The following is a 22,509-nucleotide window of genomic DNA, read 5'->3' on the forward strand; positions in this document are numbered from 1 at the left end:
GAGCAATGAGCACGGCTCAGCCTGCTGCGGAAGCTGCTACAACGAGCAAAATAGCCGGAGAACTGTGCGCAACCGCTACCGATCATCTAACATGTTTGTGTACGATTAATTTCATAATTTGCATTTGCCCCGTCTGCTGTACTGCACATGCGGGAGAGACACACACACGGAGATTTTTTCAATTCATAGTAAGATATTTATAATCTATCATAATTCTTACATTCAAACATCTAATGTTTCTTCATTTCCAAATAGCCCTAGTTATCCTGAAAAAGGAAAAATGCAATATATCCATATGTAAAACTCCTGTAATAAGGGATGCCCAGAGTCAGATAAATGCAAGGGTTACAAATGCACAGTCTTTGGCCTGGAACTGTAAGGTTTAATTATCAACCAGACATTTTTTTCACAAATTTAAATTGTGTACAATTGTGTATTTTCATTGGTGTCTTGCTTTGATTTTGAGGTGGGCAACACTCACATGCCATATGTATTTTTGAAAGAGTTTTGAAAAATGTTAACCCATCCTGTATGTTTCTGGTAGCTTCAACAGCTATGAACACTGGTGCAAAATAAAACAAAAACAAGATGGCTATCATGGTTTTATATATATATATATATATATATATATACAGAAATACTAGAAATCTTCCAGTGTTATGGATCTGTGCCTCACAGGTTCCATCAGTGTTCTGAGTTTGGTTAGATATTCACTTCATGCTGCAGTTACTAAACCACAAACAATAAAAGGCTTTCAACAACATTGGATTTAAGTACAGTTACATCACACACACCAGAAAAGGACTATTACTGTTCCTCCACCATGAAGATAGTAAAACAGATCTGGGTTCAGTTTTCTTCTCCACCTATTATTTAAAGCTCCCTTAGTGTTCCCCCCTTTTGTAATTCCCTCAGCATCGTCATTCAACTTTGATAAACAGTAACCCTGTTAAGAGCCTGCCAAAGAGGCTATGTACACACACAGTGGGTTGAGTCAGCGTGGGACAGTAATAGCTTTGGCTCTGCTAAGGCACTCACCCCCCGATGCTTGCAAACGTGACGCCACTCCAGCCACAGCTGCATTAATATTACGCAATAACTTCCACTGACTGCCCAACATAGAGTGATGAAACATTTACTTAGGCTTTTACAGTGTGTACAGTTGGCGTACAGCCATTTTTAGTCACAAATAACCTCAATCGTCTGACTTTATCATCTTTAAATATCGACATTCACATCACTTTTGTAAGTGACTCTTTAAAAAATATAACTCCAAAGAGCAACGTTTCAAAAAGCAATGTCTTCTTGATGTCCTGCAGCTGTTTCACCATGAGATTATTGAATCCATTTAGACACAAAAAGGTATCAAAACATGATGTATGCAACAACAGCAAGCTCCATGAACAGCTCCTCACAGCTGTGCTGCACATACAGTATCACCACTAATTAAGTCCGTAAACACTGCTCACACATAATATCAACAACATGGCTTTTTAAAAAGGCCTGCGGGCCGCTGTGGTATCCCGCTGAGCTTTGAGGCCGTGAGCTATCCTATTTCAATCACATCTCAGGAGGCTTTCTCATATTTCAGGCACAGAAACTCAATTATGAGGCCTAGGTTTTGATTTCTTAGAATAATACGGCTACAGGGCTGAATTAAATTATGAGCACCCAGAATATATTTGGCAATCGCTCAGAGGGGGCCCCGCAGTGAAACACTGCATTTGCATCCTTCATAGAATCAGTTATAGGTGTAATAGGGAAGAGCATTGACTGAGTGAGGGGTTACATGTGCCTTCAGGAGCACTGAGAACATTTGGAGAAGGGACATCAATAATTGATGGTGATAGAGGCTCGGCTCTTTGGCACAAACACAATTCCGGTATTGTCAAATCACACACGCCAGTTCTGGCAAAGACCCTGGTCTCATTCGCCTTAAACTAGAGCTTCGACGACTAGTCGACTAATCGATTAGTCGATGGACGGAAAAATAATCGCCAACCATTTTGATAATCGATAAATCCTTAAATTTATGTTTAATGCAAAGTGGCAGAAAATGCTGTTTTCTGCCTCTCAGATATGGAGATTTTCTGCTTTTCTCTGTTTTATATCATATTAAAGTGAACATCTTTGGGGTTTTGCAGTGACAAAACACAACCTTTAAACACATCACCTTGGACTAAGAAACAGGGATTGCCAATTTCCAGTATTTTCTGACATTTTATAGACTAAACAGCGATTAATTGAATAGTAATTGTTAGTTGCAGCACTATCTTAATCCCTTGAAAAAAAATCATTGCAGTGCGCAACGCCACCTGTACAAAGGTGCCTAAAAGAGGAACATAACAAATGGGAGCGTTTGAAGGAGCCTAAACTAGAGACAAAGCACGGGTCTGAAGTCAGTATATGAGAGGTAAAACACGCATAGGCCTATAGTGCCTTTTCTTCCCCTCATACAAAGTGATTCGCCACGACTGTTCTCTCTCTCAAGGTGTCTAGGGCAGCTGACAGGAGGCAACGGCGGAATGACAATGCGCCCTGCCTGCGCAGTCATCCCCTCGTTCCCCTTCCCCGGCAGTGCATGTGCCCACGGCGTTCAGCGTTTCTGTGACCCGGTCTGTGACACCTGACAATGAGCTCCACGCACAGCTGACCACCGTTTGATTTGTTTCAATATAAAAGGCATGTGCGGCGCGGCCACAGCGTCTGTCTGTAGGCGCACAGTGCTGAAGCTGAGGACGACAAGGAGGCAAAACAACCAAGCAACTCATGCGTCCCTCACTTAATGTAGGCTATGTGGCCACAACTGCCTGTCCGCTGCCGTTTAAGCAAATCAGATTGAAGCTATATGTTGATAAAGGGACTGACCATACAGAGCAGGCTATAGAGTTTACGGCAATGGACAGCATTGGATAAAGAGTTTGCGATAATGGACATGGATAAAGTGGAAGAAACCTGCTAATCAAGTCCTTAGAAAAAGCTAATTGCCCACCCCTCAGAGTAAGCTAATTGCCCACCTCATCCTGCTGCTGCTGCTGCTGCTGCTGCTGCTGCTGCTGCTGCTGATTCGGTCTCTGATTCGGCTGCTCCTTGGTGGCTGTCATCGTAAACTCCTCGTATGATTAAACTTGGTTGAATCCTAAAAGAAAATAAAAACGGCCTGATTCCCGTTTTCCGCGTGCAAAAAGTCCGAAGCGGGGAGGATGCGGCAGGCGGCGGGCAAAGCGCCGTCTTGTCAACTGCGGAATGTTAAACAGGAGCGGGAGCGAAGGGACGGTCCGGATCCGTCACGATTGAATCTCTGCGAGCTCTTTGGACGAGAGTCTGACGAGAAGCCAACGGACGCAGCCGGTGCGTTCACACGAGGCCCGGGAAAGGGAAGGGAAGGGAGGAGAGTTTCGGACACGCTCGTTAACCGAACCCAGAGAGAGCCGAAGTGTCCTCACATTTTAGCGCCAAGACACTTCTCTTACACGTCTGGCTGAGGAAGTGGAGGGATAGAGAACTCTCTTCCCTGGCTCAGTGAGGCTGGGAATTTAGAGAATGGAGGGGGTGGGGGGGGGGTATAGCACAGAGAGGAAGAGGAGGAGGAGGAGGAGGAGGAGGAGGGGTGTTCATGTGGTCTTGCGATGGTTTCCTGAAGCTGAAGAGGATGGGGGTTACTTTTGCTGGATGAATAAAAAGCCTTCATGATAAGAGTGTAGTGTGAACACTTTTGCCTGTACATCCTGTCTTTGCAGCCTGTATTCCTGACACGGTGTGACCGTGTAGTCAGGCCAATACATACTGAAAGGCTGCCATCACGCCCAGACACGGAGCCTGCCTGCCTGCAGCCGGGCAGGAGCTGTCCACGGTGCTGAAAGCCCGCTGCACATTCATCTTCATTTCTCGCGTAGGCGCACACGCCACCTCTGCTTTTTCGTTTTCTCTTTTGTTTCTATTTTTCTTCTTACCATGCACTAAACACTGACCATAGGCTCAGTCACACGGCTGCTGGCTGAAAACCGTTTTGTTATACAGGAGCTTTTCCTTGGCCTTAAGCGAGGAGCTTAACAGTCAATAAAAAGAGATTCAGCACAGCTCGCTGTGGGTTGGTAAATACGTGCGGGCAAAGATGCAATTGCATCGCAGTGGAAGGACACCTGTGAACCCGATGCTGTGCTTATTATATTAGAGAGAGAGAGAGAGAGAGAGAGAGAGAGAGAGAGAGAGAGAGAGAGAGAGAGTTTGTGATGATGATAGAAGCCCACAGCTGACGCCGCACTGTCAACACAAACAGAACGGGAGGCTGTGATATGAAGTCTCATATCTTGAAATGTCTCAGCCAGACAAGGATCGATATCTTCTATTTGCATGGGACTTTTGCGGTGAATCACTGAGCTTATTAGGCACTGCGAGGTGTGACAACTCACACGCGCTCTAACTGTCGCAAATAAAATACATGGCACTAAACCAGCGGCGGAAAGTAAATAAGTGCATGTAGCCCTACTCATGTACTGTACTTAAGTTCAATTTTGAGGTACTTGACTTAAGTATTCCTATTGTAATTATACTTCCCTTTAACTGAATATTGGACTAACATTTAGGCTATCAGGATGTCAGAAACGCACTGCTGTTTCTGACATCCTGGTTGTTTTGAGGGTCTTGTTTTGAGTGTCTTCTCACTGGAAGCTCACAGGCCTCCAGGGACACTGCTCCAGATCCTCTTTAATTCTCCATTTTTTTGATTACACAAGACTGCCCCACGCCCCCATTAGTTGTTTCTTTAAAGGTGCTGTAGGTAGGGTTGTGAAGATCCAGGACTTAGCCAAAATATTTGAACATCAACAACTTCTCAGTCCCTCCCCCCTTTCCGCTAAAGCCCAAAACGGTCTCCTAAGCCCCTCCCCCCACAAGGGAGAATGAATGAGCAGTAATTGAGCAGTTAGACACCCCCCCTGGCACTGATTGGTGCATCTGAACAGGGAGCTGTGGATTTTATGACCTGCTTCATGTCGTTCTACTGGAACATAGGGTCAGTTTCAGCAAATATGACAGAAAGTTAGTTTAATAACCCAGGAGAGCGGGATTCATGTCCTGTTTGATAATAAAAGGAAACAGAGCGTTTTCTTAAATTTTACAGAACAAACGGAGCTACGTCACTTTCTGCGTCACATGTGTAACCAGAAGTGAAGTAACGTCTGATTTTAACCCAAACCACCATCTTTTTCTAAACTTAACTAAAAAGTGTTTGTGCCTAAACCTAACCAAACTGCGACGGCTTCAAAATGTTAACGTGTTTAAAACCGCAACCTTTACATGGTTTAGATATGAGGTCATATTTCCTGCCACCCCTAGGGGTGCTAATTTATGAAACGCTCCAGAGGGTCGTATTAGAGGGTAGGAATAAATGTCCTGATATCATCGAATGGTTTGGAGAACTTGTTGGATTACATTACATTTTAAACCATGGCGTATATAACAAGCTGATGAATAAAGAAACAAACCAAATGATACAACAGTGATAACTTGTCTCTATTGTGGTGGTATTTCTAATCCCAAATTCCTGGGAATGTGGACAGGGTGAATAATACTACTACATACCAACATAAAGTCTACCGTGAGATGAACACCATTCCTCCAGCATCACTCAGTGAGCCCTCGTGTCTTAACAAACAGAACCTTCTCACATGTCTTTACTCCGTACAGTTGTAGAGATGAGATCACAGCAAACAGCAGCGCAGTGTGGAATATATCAGTTCTGAAAAACTAGACAGCTCGTATTATAACAAAGGCACCAATCGATCTGTGTCCTCCATCTTGTAGATACAGGTGATCAATCCACTTTGAGAAGTGAGTCGGCCCAAGTCGGCCTACGGCACCACTCAGTTCTGCTACTGAGAAGCCGGCCCTATAATTCAGTTAGCACAGCTACACATCTCTAACAGAAATACTGGTGCAGAGTGTTTTGTCCCCCCTGTTGGAGTATATGTATAAGTGTACATAAATAGCATCTACTGTTTGAATTTTTAGTACATTTAGATTTCATCACAACTTCTGTCCTTATGTCAGCCATGGCTGATTAGTCTCGCATTGCGAGACCTATCTCCACAGCTGTGGAGTAAGGTCTGGTTACACCACAGATGCATTCTGGGATAGGAGGGGGGAAAACAACGCTCTGGGTTGTTTGCATTTCTTTAAACCAATCACAATCGTGTTAGCTAGTGCTATGGTCTGATTTTGTGAAGTCTAGATTCACCATAACTTAAAACTAAAATCATGAATTCTAAAATGAATTTGTTTTGACACAGGGCCCATCTGCAAAACAGGGACACAAATTGAGCTGATAATTAAGCAGCTACCTGCGTAGATAATGTGCTTTAGTTGTGCAAATGTTCTACAAAGTTTGCAATCGATCATATCACCAAAAACCAACTGACATGAACCGAACCTTGGACCTTTTTGGCCCCCTGGGGCAGTGGCTCTACTGGTAACCCAGCCTTGATTCCGAGAACCATTTTAAAACATGAATGGGCATTTGCCTTTCAGAAACATGTGGTCCATTTCAGAAAGCGGGTTTAGTGAAAACTGTGAGTTTGTTAACCCTGAGATGAGGGAAACTCTGGGTTTTCTGTTCCAGAAAGAGAGGTAACTTAACCTCAGAGTCAGTTACTATGGTAACTGCATCTGTGAACCTAACCTGGTCGGGAGCAGGTTTTCTTCAATAAACCTCGAGTTTCTCTCAGTCTCCTCCCTCTGACACAGCCCTCTTTCATTTCCTCATTCATTCATTCAGTCTGTATCAGGCGCATTTTAGCTCAGTTTATCGTCATGAATAAAAAAAAGTGTTGGTTTATTAACCGTGTTAGGCAGACTATAAAACGGTTCTTTCCGAACATGGCATGTCCTTTTGTCGAGGATCCCACTGATGAAGAAGCTGTATTACTCCGCAGGGAGTTAAACATACGTTGGGAGATGATATTGAGGCCCCGACTATAGATGTATTTTAATTTTCAGATAACTATCTATTTGAGCGGTATGGTTTTTCTTCCCAGTCTATCAGTTATGTATCCTACATAACCTTATCCGTCCTCATATCACTAACGTCACCCAGCGTGGACATGCTCTCACATCCCAGCAGATTCTTTGTGTCGCATTATGTTTTTTTGGTGATGCGGATCATATTAGTGAAGCCACAAAGCGCCGTCAGAAGAATGTGATTCGCTCTGAAACGTGTTTTAAACGTTTGTGTAGAGTTCCCTGGACACAAACCAGTAAGAGACATTAAAAAGAAAAAAATGATTGTAAATCATAATTCTGTTAATGATGGTGCTGCAACCTCAGAATGGGATTAGTAGTAGTTTACTTTTTCGCCCGCAGGATTGCACCTAAATGAAATTATAGGTGTAGCCTACTACCATTCCAGTTTTCACCAGTAATATTATAGGTTACCTGTGATTAAATATGAAATTAATAGGCTACACTATATTAGAGCTTACGCATTGACTCAAGCAGCAATTCTCCCACACCAAGTCTCGCTGTTTTACAGCAGCCGCTGTGTTGCTTTTTTAACTAAATACATGTTCAAACTCGCTGTATGTGTGCATGAGTATTTCTGCCGACCAGTTTGTTTGTGGTTGTTACCATGGTGAATCGTAGTATCATGGCTCCATTCATGCTGCCTTTTTATTTTGGTGGTGCATGCGCCTAACTCTGAGTGAACCTACTCTGAGTTGATTGAACCAACTCAAATCAGCTGTTCTGGAACCGAAAACTCAGTTTCCCATCTCAGGGTAAATCAACTCAGACATCAGGGTTAGACTCAGTTTGTTAAACCTCCTTCCTGAAATGGGCCCCAGAACTTAGATGCACACCACACAGTGACCACATGAAGTAAATCCCCTGTCAAATATTTCAAAGAATTGGGAGAAATGCCAGCTAAAGACCTGCATATTGGCACTGAGGGCAGACCAAACATCTATTTCACCCAAAACACAGACGCTCAAATATTGACATCTTGTGTTCGACCTGCTGTACCTTCAGAATGTCAAAGACGTGAAATTATTAGAAAGTAAACATACCGTGCAACAAATGTGCAAACAGCACGCAGTGTTCATTCATTGAAGGTTAACAAAAGTGTTTGGAGGTGAAAATGAAGGGATAAAATCAGTTTCATTCTCTGTGGGTGTGTTGAGTGCATTAGCAGAGCTTGCATTAGCATAATTTCCTCTTAACCTTTGCTTGCGTGCACCACTTTCTGAGAGAGACTGATGGCATTTGCCTGTTTGGAAGAGGGAGTGATACACACATTAGATCTGCTCGGATGATGAATACATCTGATAACCTTTAGCGGATTGTTTCATCTAAAGGTAAAGGTTGGATCTACATTGGTTTGCCTCCATAAGCACCTTCAAAATTGTGGGGTACTTGTGGCTAGGTTATACATAGCAATATGACTGTTATGGACTTTCAGTGTTTATAAGGTCACACAATGCACAGCCTGCTTCCATTCATGATGTTGCTACAGTGCCGTTCTCACGCCCAACTCGTCACACACTGAAGGCACCCTTTGTTCTTCTCTAAATTCTAAATGTATTTAAAGTGTACCATTAAACATGATCTCAGTGCACTTTACAATTAAAGGAACAACAAAAAAATCAGACAGCAACAATAGAACAGCATTAAAGCCGCAATAATAAACAATACACAACCAGCAACATAGGACAATGAGTGAAAAGGGTTTGTTTGTGAACGACGCAGAATAGATGGTGTGTTATGGTTGGCTGTAGTATAATGAGTAGAGGTGGGTTTTCAATCTAGATTTAAAAATCTCAACTGAGTAGCTTCTTTAACATGTAGTGAGATGAGGGCCACGGCAGGAGAATGCTCTATAACCAACAGATTTTAAGTTTACTAGGAGGCCAGCATCAAGGGAGCGGAGTGCGTCAGTGTATATGGTGTAATAAGCTCAGATGAATAAGGTGGTGAGAGTCCATGCAGGGCTTTGTATGTTAAAAGAAGAACCTTAAAATCATTTAAATGTTCAATTTAAATTCAACAAGCACGTTGTTGTATTCTAGCAGAATACTGAAAGCAGCAGAATTGCAGAACTGAGTGCACTTTAATATCTGTTTATTTATTGCAAGTAATATGGTTATCGAGATATTCAACAACGTTACCCCATATTTTCCTCATATCGCGCAGCTCTACCATGTGTCACTTAAACGTTAGGTCTGACTGCCAGAACTATCTTCACAGTGCAGTCTTGGTCTCAAGACCACTTTTCGAAGGTCTCGGTCACGTCTCGGAATCAACCACATTTTTACTCTAGTCTAGTCTCGGTCTCGGATGAAGAGGACTCAGGATTTTATTCCAAGCCCAGTCAAGACCACAACTTCAGGGATATCCCTAAATTGCCCGTGTATCGTCAGATTTATGTGTTAACATCATTACTGTGATTGGATGTAAAACGTCCTGCTTCAAAAGCAACCAATAACTTGACTCATTTCTAGTTTGAAATGTGTTACTGTTAACCTCCGTTCCCCGCCCCCCCTTAACACTCACTCCCAAAGTGAATGGAGGTGACAGGAGAAGAAGCTCTGGCAGTCTGGGAGATGTCAGCCAAATCCTCAGTAACAACATTTTATTTATTACATTTTAATATATGTTTTAAGAGTTTATTTGCAAAACAACATCTAAAAGAAAACACACAGTAGTGTGTAAATTCTGCAACGTAACGCTAACCGACACAGCAGGGACCACATACATTTTCATCTGCACTAAGTAAGGAAGCATGAAGAAAGGTAAGCTATAAGTGTAAGTGACGCTAGCGAAGCTAGCTAGCTAAAGTTATCAATCTGCCTCTGTAGCAAAACCCTTCAGAAATCTCTTCACCCCTCACCCAAAAGGGATTTCGCGAATATTAGCTATAAATATTAGCTAGTTGTGTATATACTGTATGTTTCAGTTGTTTGGTCTAGTCTTAGTCTTGACTCGGTCTCACCCTGCCGTGGTCTCGGTCTTGTCTTGGTCTTGATACACTCTGGTCTTGGTAATGACTTGGTCTCGGTTTAGGTGGTCTTGACTACAACACTGCCTACGTCGAATACCCTTTGACATTTACGTCACGCGGACCCTCGCCAGTATAATTTTGGCTCAAGCGTTTTGCTCCCCAGCAACGACAATCATTTACAACTATAAAGTACATTAAAACCATTCAAAACTACACTAAAGAGTACTTCATATTTAATGTCCCGAAGACATTTTCGTAAATCATACATTCGTAACGAATTTGATATAAATGATTATACTTCAATATCGACACTGTTGATACAACCTTTTGTCTTCTTCCCTTGCAATTACTTCAACTACCCCATAATTATTTTAACGATACCCTGTCTACACTAAATAATTACACAGTAACGTGTGGGCTGTGATCTAACCATTCGGCATTTCGACTCCAGAATGCACACAGGATTTAAAAAAGCAGGAAAGAAAAAACTAGACAAACTAGGACAAAGCAGGCCAGTTTTCTGTTCATAGCATGAGATATAAAAGTGAGTTGGGACAATGTGTATTTCGGGTGATTTCATGATTGATGACTTACTGCTGGATCCATGTCTACATATACAGCAGAGTTAAAGCCACAAGGACTGCAGTAGGATTGCTGGGGTTAGCGCTATTTTTCCTACACTTCTAAGATTCTTCTTAAAATTAAGTATTGTGTTCCTACCTTTCCCTTCAATTTAAGCCCTATCCTCCCACAAATTTGTTTAGGGTTAGGGTTAGAGGGATAAAATCTGATACACATTTATGAAAAAGGAAATGTGGGAACATAGGGCCTAATTTTGGAAAAAAAATCTTAGAAATGTGGGAACTGTGGGAACATAGGGCCTTATTTTGAAAACAATATCAGAAATGTGGGAACATAGGGCTGTGTGAACATAGGCATGCTCCCGGATTGCTACAGGGTCTCTTATTTCTCTACACTTCCCATCAAGTGCTAGCTCCTTTCGAGACGTGCTCGTTCTCTGGCTTGTTCAAGGTCTGCTGAGCTCCATTGAGTGAATACCACTCTTGGTGTCCTGCTGAAAACACAAGCCATGCATGGCGCTGAGAGAATAAAAGGCAGTGGCATTACATTTAAGCAGGCTGGGCTGAATTACTGGCTCATGATCAAAGACAGTGCTTTAAAAAGATTGTAGGTTTAGAGTTTTGCTTAGTGGTGCATTTCATGTGTTTTTTCCCCCAATGAATTGTCACAAAATAATCTTCATTGGCACTTTTTTTTTTTGTCAATCAGTGAAAATGCTACTCCAATCCAGAGGTATGGAGACAGAGAGTGGGAGACAAAGAGGGAGAGAGGGGAGGGAGGGAGAGAGGTACGGAGACAGAGAGTGAGAGACAAAGAGGGAGAGAGGGGAGGAAGGGAGAGAGTTACGGAGACAGAGAGTGAGAGTGAGAAAGCCCTAGGGAGGCGTATTACTGAGGTGTCTGCTGTTGATAAAGTATTTATGACCCTGAGGAAATTTAGTGCAGACATCCAGGAACTCCACACCGTCGGGCTGCCTATGAAAGTTTCATGATCAAACCCAATGTGGCTTGGCCGGAGCAACTCCACATTCAGAACATCACATTTTTACAGCAACTGCTAGTACTTCTCACTGGTAGCATATTATCGCCCTGGAGTCCTAATAAATAGAAAAGTCAAAGTCGTTCCTGGTTGGCAGTCTTTATGTACTTTTCTTTCAGTCTTTTTGATTCATGTAAAGCAAAGTCACAAACACTAAAGTCATTCAAAATGCCATGATGTCTGATTATGGCCCTTTCTCTGCTGCTGATTGACGTCTTTGAGTTCCAATTTCACAAGCAGACATTTATAGAGAGGAATGTTTTTTTTTTTTATTCTCTCCCTCTACAGTATGAGCAGTACTGCGCATGATTGCTGATTCATTGGTACCTCTTTCATTAAAGGCACAAATGATTGCAGAGATTTGAATGCTCCCTTACATTGACACTCATAAACCTAATCCCCACACAAAAATCAAGTCTGGCTTAGTCTCAATCAACAAAGTACATCAACAAAGTACAATTGCCTGACATCTGGTGCTGTCCCTCATTTTCCGCTCTGTGTGTTGCCGTTCTCTAACTCCGTTCTCTTCGGGAAACAACAACCTTTGAGCTAGCAAGCCACACGCTGAAAATGGAAAGTTTTAAGAAAATTTGAATCGTGCAACAAGGCTTGGTTTATTTTGGGGAATGATTGTAAAGATTTACAAATAATATGTTTACAGCATTTGCTCTCTAACTGGGACGTTTTGGGACCGATTGGTGGGAATGCTGTGAACAGAGTACACACGGAGATACACTGGTAAGCGCAAACAAGGTTTTACCATGTATGCAGCTAATTTATAACCTGACTCCGCCAGATGGATTGCTTCGCATTTGCTCGGCATATCCGTCTGGGAACTTTCCGTTGGAGAACTTTTGGGAAGGGGCGAAAATACTGGTTAGCTGATTGGATAAACCATCTGTCTATCACCACCTATGTTGGTGATAGATGGGCCAAATCAACCAATCAGATCAACGATATATCAAACTCTTGCCGAAACCAGTCAGGAGAAGAGCAAAAACATCTTTTCCTCCAAGAAAAGCCTCCAGTGCCGTTTTTTTGCTCTTCTTTCAATGAAGGAATACTTTCTAATTCGGATAAAACCTGCGCGATAGCTACGCTCATCTCATCCGTGGAAGCCGCCATGTTGTTTAGACTGAACAGTCGCTTCTCGTTGCGTCACACCTAAACCCGCCTCAAAACCAACGCTGATTGGTCGGTCGTTTGGCGAACGGCTCAGAATTTTCTCTGTCTCAAGATGCCAGACTGATCTGCGAGTGGAAAACTGGAGCTCGCGAGATCAGCACGGTCTCACGAGGCTAGCTAATTTAAATAGATCATGTTACTGTATTGTGTGAACAGTTAACTTAATTTAATGTTGTATGGGGCCTTTTCTTTCACGGGGTGCAAATGTTCCACCAAAACAAGTTCCTTCCCGAGACTATTTTGCAGAGCCACCTTTATTAGATCCATAACAAAAGTAAATCAAGCTATTTCAGATAGAAACAAAGTTTTTGCAGTTTCAGTTTAAGCAACTGAAAGCTTTGTTACCTCAAAAAAGTGATGATGGTATTACATGCATTAATCAACCATCTACAGATGTATCTATTACTTGGTCTGTTTGGCACAACCAGACAGAGACTGAGCCCTGTTGCAAGTCTATCCATAAAACAGCAATTCTCTTTACAGTCAGTGTTTGCATATCAGCACCAATTTGAGGATCCCACTGCCATGAATACTGACATGAAAATGGTCAATTTGCTCCGAAATTTGAGTTTTTCAAAGATCTGCCTGTGGTGCGTTAACATCAGACACAACATGAGCAGAAGAAGCCCCTTTTCATCATGAAAGAGAGTGAGCTAAGTGAGAGAAATCTGCAAAATATTTCACAATCACAAGTAAAATACTGCTCAATGGGGGAAACAGCACATTTGACATTTGCAATCTTAAAAGAAAATGCATTTCAGGATTATTTCGAAATGGAATAAGCTATAAAAACATAATAACTTTAATATCTTTGATTGTCTAATATGTGTTTTGTAACATCTTTGACTGAGCATCAAAGCAATAACTGTAATTATATCGTTAGACAAGATTAATTAATGCATGCCGACTGATCATAATGAGCTGCAACAAGCTTGGAGCTTTGTGAGGAAACGTGACGTGCTCCATCCAGCAAACATTAATCCATCAATTCAACTGTATGCAGCAGTGTTCAGGTTACACAGCAGCAAGGCCCCCCCGCCGCTGAAACGGCAACGCCATTCATTTTGCATTCAGCGTAATTCATTTAATACTGTTGTGTTGTCCCACTGTACTTGTTGATATCATCGAGGCTTGTCAGGTGAATGAAATCCTAATGAGCAGGGTGGGATTTCTTTGATAGATAGATAGATAGATTTTTATTGATACCAAAAAATGTGTGTTGCTGCAGCAAAATATCAGACACACAGCACACATACAGAGTAAACATTAAATAATAGGAAACAATATACAGGAAATAATAATAGAATACTACACGAGCAATATTTAAAATATGTACAATTTGGAAATAAAATGTACAACTGTTTCAATAGATATAGATAAACTTAATATGCAAGTTGGGAAGTAAAAATGTACAACTGTTTCACTAGTAATGATAGGATGTAGATAAACCTATTGTGCAAGGTTGTGCAAGGTGCATTCAGTGCAGTTGTGATGTCTATGAGTCTTATCTAACACTCAGAGATGAAGTGTTAAAATGTTTTATTGCCTGTGGTAGGAATGATTTCCTGTAGCGGTCCGTGCAACATCGAAGCTGTCGGAGCCTCCTAGAGAAGGTGTTCCTCTGTTGGACCAGTGTGGGGGGGTGGAGAGGGTGGTCGGGGTTATCAATGATAGATAACAGTTTGTTCAGTGATCTCTTCTCCACCACAGCTTTAAATGTCTCCTGTTTGCAGCCAATAACGGAGCCAGCCTTCCTGATCAGTTTGTTCAGTCTGTTTGTGTCGCTGGCTCCGATGCTGCTGCCCCAGCAGATGGCGGAGGAGAACAGAGCGCTGGCCACAACAGACTGGTAGAACATCTCCAGCATTCTGCTGCACATGTTGAAGGATCTGAGCTTCCTCAGGAAATAGAGTCTGCTCATCCCTAGTTAAGTTTAGGCACCAAAACGACTCGTTAAATTTAGGAAAAAGGTCGTGGTTAAAACACTCTCGAGGTACAAACGAGCATTCATTGGGTGAAAGTATTTTGTTATCGCTGCGAAGTGAACTCCGCTCTCCAGCTTCAAAGCGCTTGTGTTTTATCTTGACACAACATTGTGCTAGTTCATTGCGAGATTATTTTCCATTGAATATCGACGTTCATTTGGCATGGCTGGCTGAGTGCCACTATATCCATGGTATTGAAAGGGGGATTTAATTCTTCTAAGATGTTTTGTTGTGCATGATCAAAAAACATCCCCCGCCCTCTGCTTTTTTTCACAAATCACACCCTGCTAATGACTGGCTTAATAACGCAGCAACACGGTGAACGTCCCGAACAAAGCAGCTCAAAAGTAGTTGTGGTAGTCAACTTGTAGCCAAGTTAGCAAACAAATGAGAAATGTTAAAGGAACACGCCGACTTATTGGGACTTTAGCTTATTCACCATATCCCCCAGAGTTAGATAAGTCCATACATACCCTTCTCATCTCCGTGTGTGCTGTAACGCTGTCTGACAGCTCCACCGGTAGCTTAGCCTAGCACAGAACATGCAGGTGAATGGTTCCACTAATCCTACTGCTCCGAATTGTGACAAAAGTGACAAAATAACGCCAACATGTTCCTATTTACATGTTGTGATTTGTAGCGTGTTACAGTGTGTACAAAAAACAACGTAACATGAGACACAGCCATCTTCTAACCGTAAACAAACCGGGAACTATATTCTCAGACAGGCTTGCTGCAAAGCAAATCATTCCGCCCAAGTACTATATTCTTCCGCCTTCACACTGTGACTATACAAATCACAACATGTAAATAGGAACATGTTGGCGTTATTTTGTCACTTATTGGGAGCAGTAGGATTACTGGAACCATTCACCTGCATGTTATGTGCTGGCCTGATGCCGCTGGAACCGCCAGACAGCCTTACAACACGCACGGAGATGAGAAGGGTATGTATCGACTTGTCTAACTCCGGGGGTTACGGTGAATAAATTAAATTCCCAATAAGTCGGCGTGTTCCTTTAATGGTTTATCGGTGTTTTTTGGCCCCCAACGGCACCTTCCAGACAGCGCTGCCTGGAAGGCACTAGGATTAGGCACTGGTGATGGTTAGGGTTAGGGTTAGGGTTAGGGTTAAGGTTAAGGTTAAGGTTAGGGTTAGGTGCCTTGAAGACAGTGGTCGCCACGCTGCCTGGAAGGAGTAGTTGGGGGCAAAAAACACCATTGAGCGTGTTAATGCTTACTTTAAGATCATGGTGATACACACAGCAGAGTCGTCAAACAACTGCCAAGCAGCCAAGAAAAATGATCAATGGGGTAACATCAACACTATGTGTCATTTCAAATGGGAGTTCAAACTAAACTTTCAAACTAAGGTTTGTTAGGGTTCATTTCCTGGACTTATCACTTTTACATCCACACTGTAGAGGTCGGACAGAAGCAGTACATGACTGTTATTTCACCCAAAGCCTGTTAACCAGTTTCACACTAGTATTCTGAGACTGAGTAATGACCAGGGCCACATGGCATTTGCGGACGCACGCAGAATTACGCCCGATTTTCTGCAGACTTTAAAAAAATTGAAAAAAAATTAAATAAATACCTGAATGTTAACAAATCTCAACCCCGGAGCAGAAAAAAAAAAAATCTGCTACATTCTGCATCGCTGCTGAAAACTTTAAAAATAAAAAAGAATCTGCAGATTCCACACTTCTACTGTCAGTGTAAATGTTCAGGTCCACTGTGCCACCACAGTAACATCACTTTAGAGTATGCCCGTATTCGTGTATATTAGACTCCAGGATCAAATTCCTGCAAGCAGATATTCTGTTCTTTAACATTTTAGATACAGATACAGCCCACACACTCGTCGAAAAGCAATTAACTCTTGATGTTTTTTAATGTCATCAACTGTTAGATGCTGGTTACATTTCTTTCAGTGAAAATGTTTTGCCACTGTAATCCAATGTGAGCACCACTTATAAGGGCAGGAGCATGTTTTTAACACATTCAAGTTAAGGAGCCACAGGCATCCACCCTGAGTGCCCTTAGCTGAAACAACAGATTCTTAACGGCTAACCAGACTGTGGATACTGGAAAGTAAAAAGCTAGAATTTCCCACAGGGGTCAATAAAGCCCAACATTTCAGTTTATTATTATAGAACAATATACTGTTGCACCAAACTCTGGTGCTTGAGCAGAATATAGGTTGTTGAGGAAGGCTCAGCCTCATCTTATATTCTTATAACCAGCTAAGCTAAAGCCCCCAGCAGGTTGATGTTAGCGCTAGGACTTATTAGTAAGATCAGTCTGATAAGTCTCAATAGACACATGATGCGCAAATTAGCCCTACAATACTTGTTAGACAAGTTGTGTGCTTCTCATTGTCTCCGAATCCCAATAAAAGACCCAATGCAACTATGAGTGTATCCTACTATCAGTATTGTGTGTGTATCCAAAGCCTGACATATCTTCTTCCTCTGTGACATAGAGCTCTATTGTGGTCCAAAAACTATTAAAAACACATCAGTGAGCCACACTGTTGCACTGGTGGACATATTATTTCATTACCAAGAACTCCCACACTGTATTTATTTTGATTCAATCCCCCACACACCGTCCTGCAGCCACAAATACTCACAAGAGTCCCAAATGTAGATAAATCCACTGCTGAAAATTGTCCCCAGTAAATACACATGCTTTTTGAGTAAAGTTTGCAAAAAGCTACATGGACCAGCTGTTTTAGGAAATTACGGAGGCTTAGTATTAAGATAAGTATCAAGAGTTAGTCTTACAACACATCCTCAAATGTCCAATATCAGAATGAAATCATGAAAGTCTTGCTGGAGTTGGGGCGTGCGCCCATGGTCGTCTCAATCGTTTGGTGTAAGGTGCCAGAACTGACAATCAAATGATGTTTCTTTTTTTGAGTAAAATTCTCATCACAGACTTGACAGTCATTTTAATTCCAGAGCTCGCCTCCCTAAATGCACATGAACAAGTTCCTTCCCCAGGCTATTTTGCAGAAGCACCGTTGCTGCATCCGGCACTTAGCGCTGCCCAAGACGATTGTGATTAGTTTAAAGAAATGGCAATAAACCAGAGCACGTTTTTCTCCCATACCGGAATGCTGTGTGGACTAGCCAGACCCTCCTCCACAGCGCTGTGGAGGAAGGTCTGGCAATGCAAGACTAAAGATCAATTAAACTCAAAATGACCCAAAACCCCTGTCTCCTGAGTGAAAGTCCTGTGTTTGTTTGACCCATCCACCACACCAGCCTGTGTCCTAATGTGGAATTTGGCACTCTTATACTCCGTCACCTTGCTTCCTTGTTTGCTCTCGTGATAATTACTACGGGCACAAGAGGTTGCCACCAATCAAGAAACATAATTATGCTCAATCAACCTATACGGCCGTTTTCAGGGTAAGGACAGGCTGCACTGTTGCACTAGGTGAGAGGTTAATAGTAAATAATACACTATACACTATTTCCTCCTGTTTGAGTAAAGTCTGCTAAAAGCTACAGTGCCTGGCTGTTTTAGGAAATGACTGAGCCGTAATAGTGTTAAGAAAACAAGTATATACAGTATATATATATATATATATACACACATTTCTTTTTAAAAGGTTAGTTTTCAGTAGGAACCAGTGAGCTTTGGCCTGAGCCCAGACAGGGTAGGGAAGTACTAAGAGATTAACTGAGACATCTTTGGACAGAAATAAAATTACGGAATGATGCCAGCGTTATAATTCAAAGCATGATGCAAGGAAATGAAAAATGGAAAGTGAAAACTATGTAAACTATATTGCTCTCAATGTGGCCCAGCACTATGAACCCAACTTTACAGGATGCACATTTCTCTTTTTTTGAATAATCAGTTAACAATTCATTTCAAAGGTACTATCGCTTTTGTCAAATATATGAATTCAACAATCTAAACACACAGGCCACTAATGATACACAAAACAGGAGGTCAAAACATAGATTATGCAATATTTACAATGACATGTCTTTATTTCTCTACACCCTTTTCCATTAAAAACAAACCCGCTTTGGAACATAAGCAAAAACACGCAGCCATGCCTCTGCCCGACACATAATGAAGACAAATTATACATGGATGGAGCTAGAGGAGACACAGAGCATTATTAAAAACAAATACAGCCTCTGGGTCTTTGCACAGGGAGGGAAGCTCCAGCCCCCCCTCTCTGATCAAAGGCAAAGGCTGAAGCAGCACTCAGCATTCCCGCTTCTCAAAAGCTTGTTTCTGCATTCTGTGCATCACGGATCAACAGAGGCAGGCAGAGTTTGGCTGCCGAGTAAAGGGCTCTGAAAGCCTTCAGGCGTCTCTGACATTGGGTGAAGCGTTTCATCCCCGCCATAGAAAAGCCAAGGCAGTATGCATTGCGTAAAGTCATCCTAATCACTGACACAAGTTATGCAGAACACGGGGATGTTTCATTATATCCATTCTGACGGGCTCAGAGGTGATTAGGCAACACCAGATTAATTCTAATGCATGGGATACCTCTGGATCAGATTTATCTGCTGGGAAGTGATTCGGAAAACAGTGATAAATTGTTGTTTTTTGGAAATAGAAAATTAATGTAAATGTCCCTCATTTCTGACTTAGTACATACCATCTTTGTCAGCAAATTTTCTTTACTATATTAATATTTCAGAGGCAACTGTAACAAATTGTGTTGCACCCTTAGGATGAACAGGATCACCACTAGACATAGGATAAATAGCCCATAAAATTGCTGGAATCAGTCATACACAACAAGAACAAAAAAAAAAACTGGAAAAACATTATTTTTTAGTTATTTATTTTTTAGGAGTATTTTTGGGGCATTTTGGCCTTTAGTGGACAGGACAGCTGCAGACGGGACAGTGGGGAGAGCGACGGGGAAGACATGCAGTAAAGGGCCACAGGTCGGACTCGAACCCTGGACCGCTACGGCAAGGACCGAGCTCCACCAGGCGAGCCACCAGGGGGCCCTGAAAAACATATTCTTAGTAAAAAGTCTCAAAAACTTTAAGATAAGTCCGCAAGGGATCTGGGCTACCCCACTGTGGAATTGGCACCCTGAGGGCTGGCCATTAGGAGCACCGGCAGAATTCTGATTCTGCTGATTGGAGTGTCAGACCAGTGTTAAAAATGAGGTGAGCGAAAGATTGAGAGAAAGAGAAAAGATGGAGCTTAGAAAGAGCGCATTAAAAGGAGAAAAGCCCTGCAGCAAAGTGCAACTAAATGCTGCAACAATTCCAGTGATGTTCACAAGCAAGTGTTAACAAGCCATATTGTCACAACTACCCATCCAGAGTTGATTCATATTTTTTCCCCCTTTTTACACTATGGCATCAACGCTTAATCATGCTATATAGGAAAGCAGGAGATTTGAAATCCAGTTAGAGCTCTGAGGTGGCGCAAAAAAACACAACAGTGTAGAAAAATGATATGAATATGTATTCCTGTATAACATTAATTATGGAAGTGCACTGACTTACTTTTGAAAGTGAAGACACTTTTTTGGAAGTTGTTTCTGTGTGTAGTAATGAAACTAAAGGATATGTTACTGGCATGAACAATGATTTCAAAGAAACAGTATATATACAGTATAAACAATATAAAAGATAAGTGATATATACAAATAAAAATAAAAAGATAATACATACAACTTAAAAAGTAATATATACAAGAAAAAACCAAACAGTTTAGAAAACTAAAGATATTTAAAATGTGCAATATAAAAGATAGAGTTACAGGTCTGTTTAGCAGGATGAACAACCCTGACGTTTGATCTTTTTCTGGGTAATGACATCCGATTACAGGTCTTTGCAATAATATCTGATATTAATACTTTGTTGGAAATTGGTAAGGGTACAGATTCAATTATTGGCAATTTATCAAATATATTTTATCAGTATTAATACAGTTATGAATATGTGCATTAATAACTTTACCAAATTGACAAACGATCAAAACGTGGTGTTCCCTTTAAAATACAGATCTTAATTAATTTGATTCATTTATCTGGTATCTTTGAAAGAAACAAAAGAAGGGTGAAATTCGAGCACTGACCTGTTCAACCAACTGTTACTATTTTATTTTGAAAATGGTCTGCATTGTTTGTGATACAAGCTCAGCATGCACATAAATTAGACAGAGCAGGCAGACTCAAAGAAAGCCAAGATGCCGTGTTATGGCGCTTTCAGCCAGACAGTTTGAGATAATGGACAGAGACAGAGTCAGTTGACCTTTCAACTTCTGTTGGACAGATCTAATCGTCAACTGTACAGGTTGCATGTCACCGCTGTCAGGCACAAACCTTGTATCTCCATATTTTGTTATTTAATTTTTTTTTCATAAATCAATGTTATTGATACAATACGCTTTACTGTCCCCTTAGGGAAATTTGTTTTGGACTCCAAAGCTGGACACATGAATAATGCTTTGACAATTATGAACAAAATGATACAGCACCAACTGTAGCAGTCACAACAATAGATTGCACATAAAGTATTGCACACATCCCATTGTAAAAAAAAAAACATATTGCACGTAACACATATTTTCCTCACCCCCCCATTAAAACACTGTGAAACTATTGCACAATTTCTACAGCCTTCAACATCAACATTGTTTAAAAGTTTGACAGAGGTAGGAACAAATTAGTTGTTTTTTTTAAACGGTTGAGTTTAGAGAGAGGGACTCTTTATAGTCTGCCAGAGGGCAAGAGCTCATACTCTGTGTGGAGGATATGTGATGGGTCAGTCACTATCTGAGCTTGCCTAAGAACATTTTGCTCATAAATTGACTGGAGGGGCTGGTATTCATTCCTCCCCATCACCTTCTTGGCTTGTGTGTACTAGACGAGCAAGCTTACTTTTTAGTTTTACCGTGAGGTTGCCATACCATGCTGACATCCCGTATCTGACTAAGCTTTCTAGTACAGCCTGATAGAATAAAAGCATGATCCTCTTGTCCACAACATACACACTAAGTCTGCGTAACAAATGAAGTTTCTGCTGTAGATGGGAAAACAAAATTTCATGGTCCTTCCAACTGAAGGTGTTGTCCAAGTGATTAATGATGATCCCCCACTAATCTAGGATCCAGAACCATCTCCCTAATTTTAATGAGGTGGTTGGCGTCGCACCACCGCACAAAGTTTTCTATTTCAGAGAAACAGGCTGATGGGCCTGTGTCTTTGTACAGTAGGCCAAGGATGGCGGTGTCGCCACAGAATTTAAAAACAAAGTTCCCGGGGTAGCTGTTTGAACATTAATTTGTGTACATTGTGAAAAGAACTGGGGAGCTGACACCACCCTGCGGGACACCTGTGCTGATTGATCTGCATTCTGAAAGGGTGTTATTTACCCTTACATGCTGACTTTGATTGGTCTCTCTTTATGTCTGTCTGTGGGTTTTACAAATATGTAAACAGCGATGAGGCGATTTCGTCTGAGGTAAATAGCTCAAAATTTTTAGAAAATTAGCCATTTTTCATTTGCTGAAAAACAATGGTTTTGGACATACAAGATTTTTATCCAACAACAATGATTTACACCTGGATGAGATCCGATCACATATGTGCAATGCGTTCTGTTTTCTCCTGGTCCACTCCATCAGACCCAGAGGTCAAACAGTTAGCCAACAGAAACATCGATAGATTTTGTTTGAATTTGGGAGTCATTTTAATGATGCACCATCACCTATAGTTTT

At 41.6% G+C, this 22,509-nt stretch overlaps 1 protein-coding gene across 2 annotated transcripts in view; it reads right to left on the reverse strand.

The window, feature by feature from the left end:
• Positions 1-22,509, reverse strand: part of LOC116053532 (inactive dipeptidyl peptidase 10) — a 255,317-nt gene that overhangs the window by 126,543 nt on the left and 106,265 nt on the right. The window contains exon 1 of one of the 2 annotated variants that reach the window (XM_031304611.2): positions 3,018-3,528. The exons of the other annotated variant lie outside the window; for it this stretch is intronic. Coding sequence (XP_031160471.2) covers positions 3,018-3,104 — 87 coding nt within the window. The 5' untranslated portion in view covers positions 3,105-3,528. Of the gene's footprint in view, positions 1-3,017; positions 3,529-22,509 lie in introns of those variants that run through there. 2 annotated transcript variants of the gene reach the window in all.

Source organism: Sander lucioperca, chromosome 8 (genome assembly GCF_008315115.2).
Source record: "Sander lucioperca isolate FBNREF2018 chromosome 8, SLUC_FBN_1.2, whole genome shotgun sequence".
Classification (NCBI taxonomy): domain Eukaryota; kingdom Metazoa; phylum Chordata; class Actinopteri; order Perciformes; family Percidae; genus Sander; species Sander lucioperca.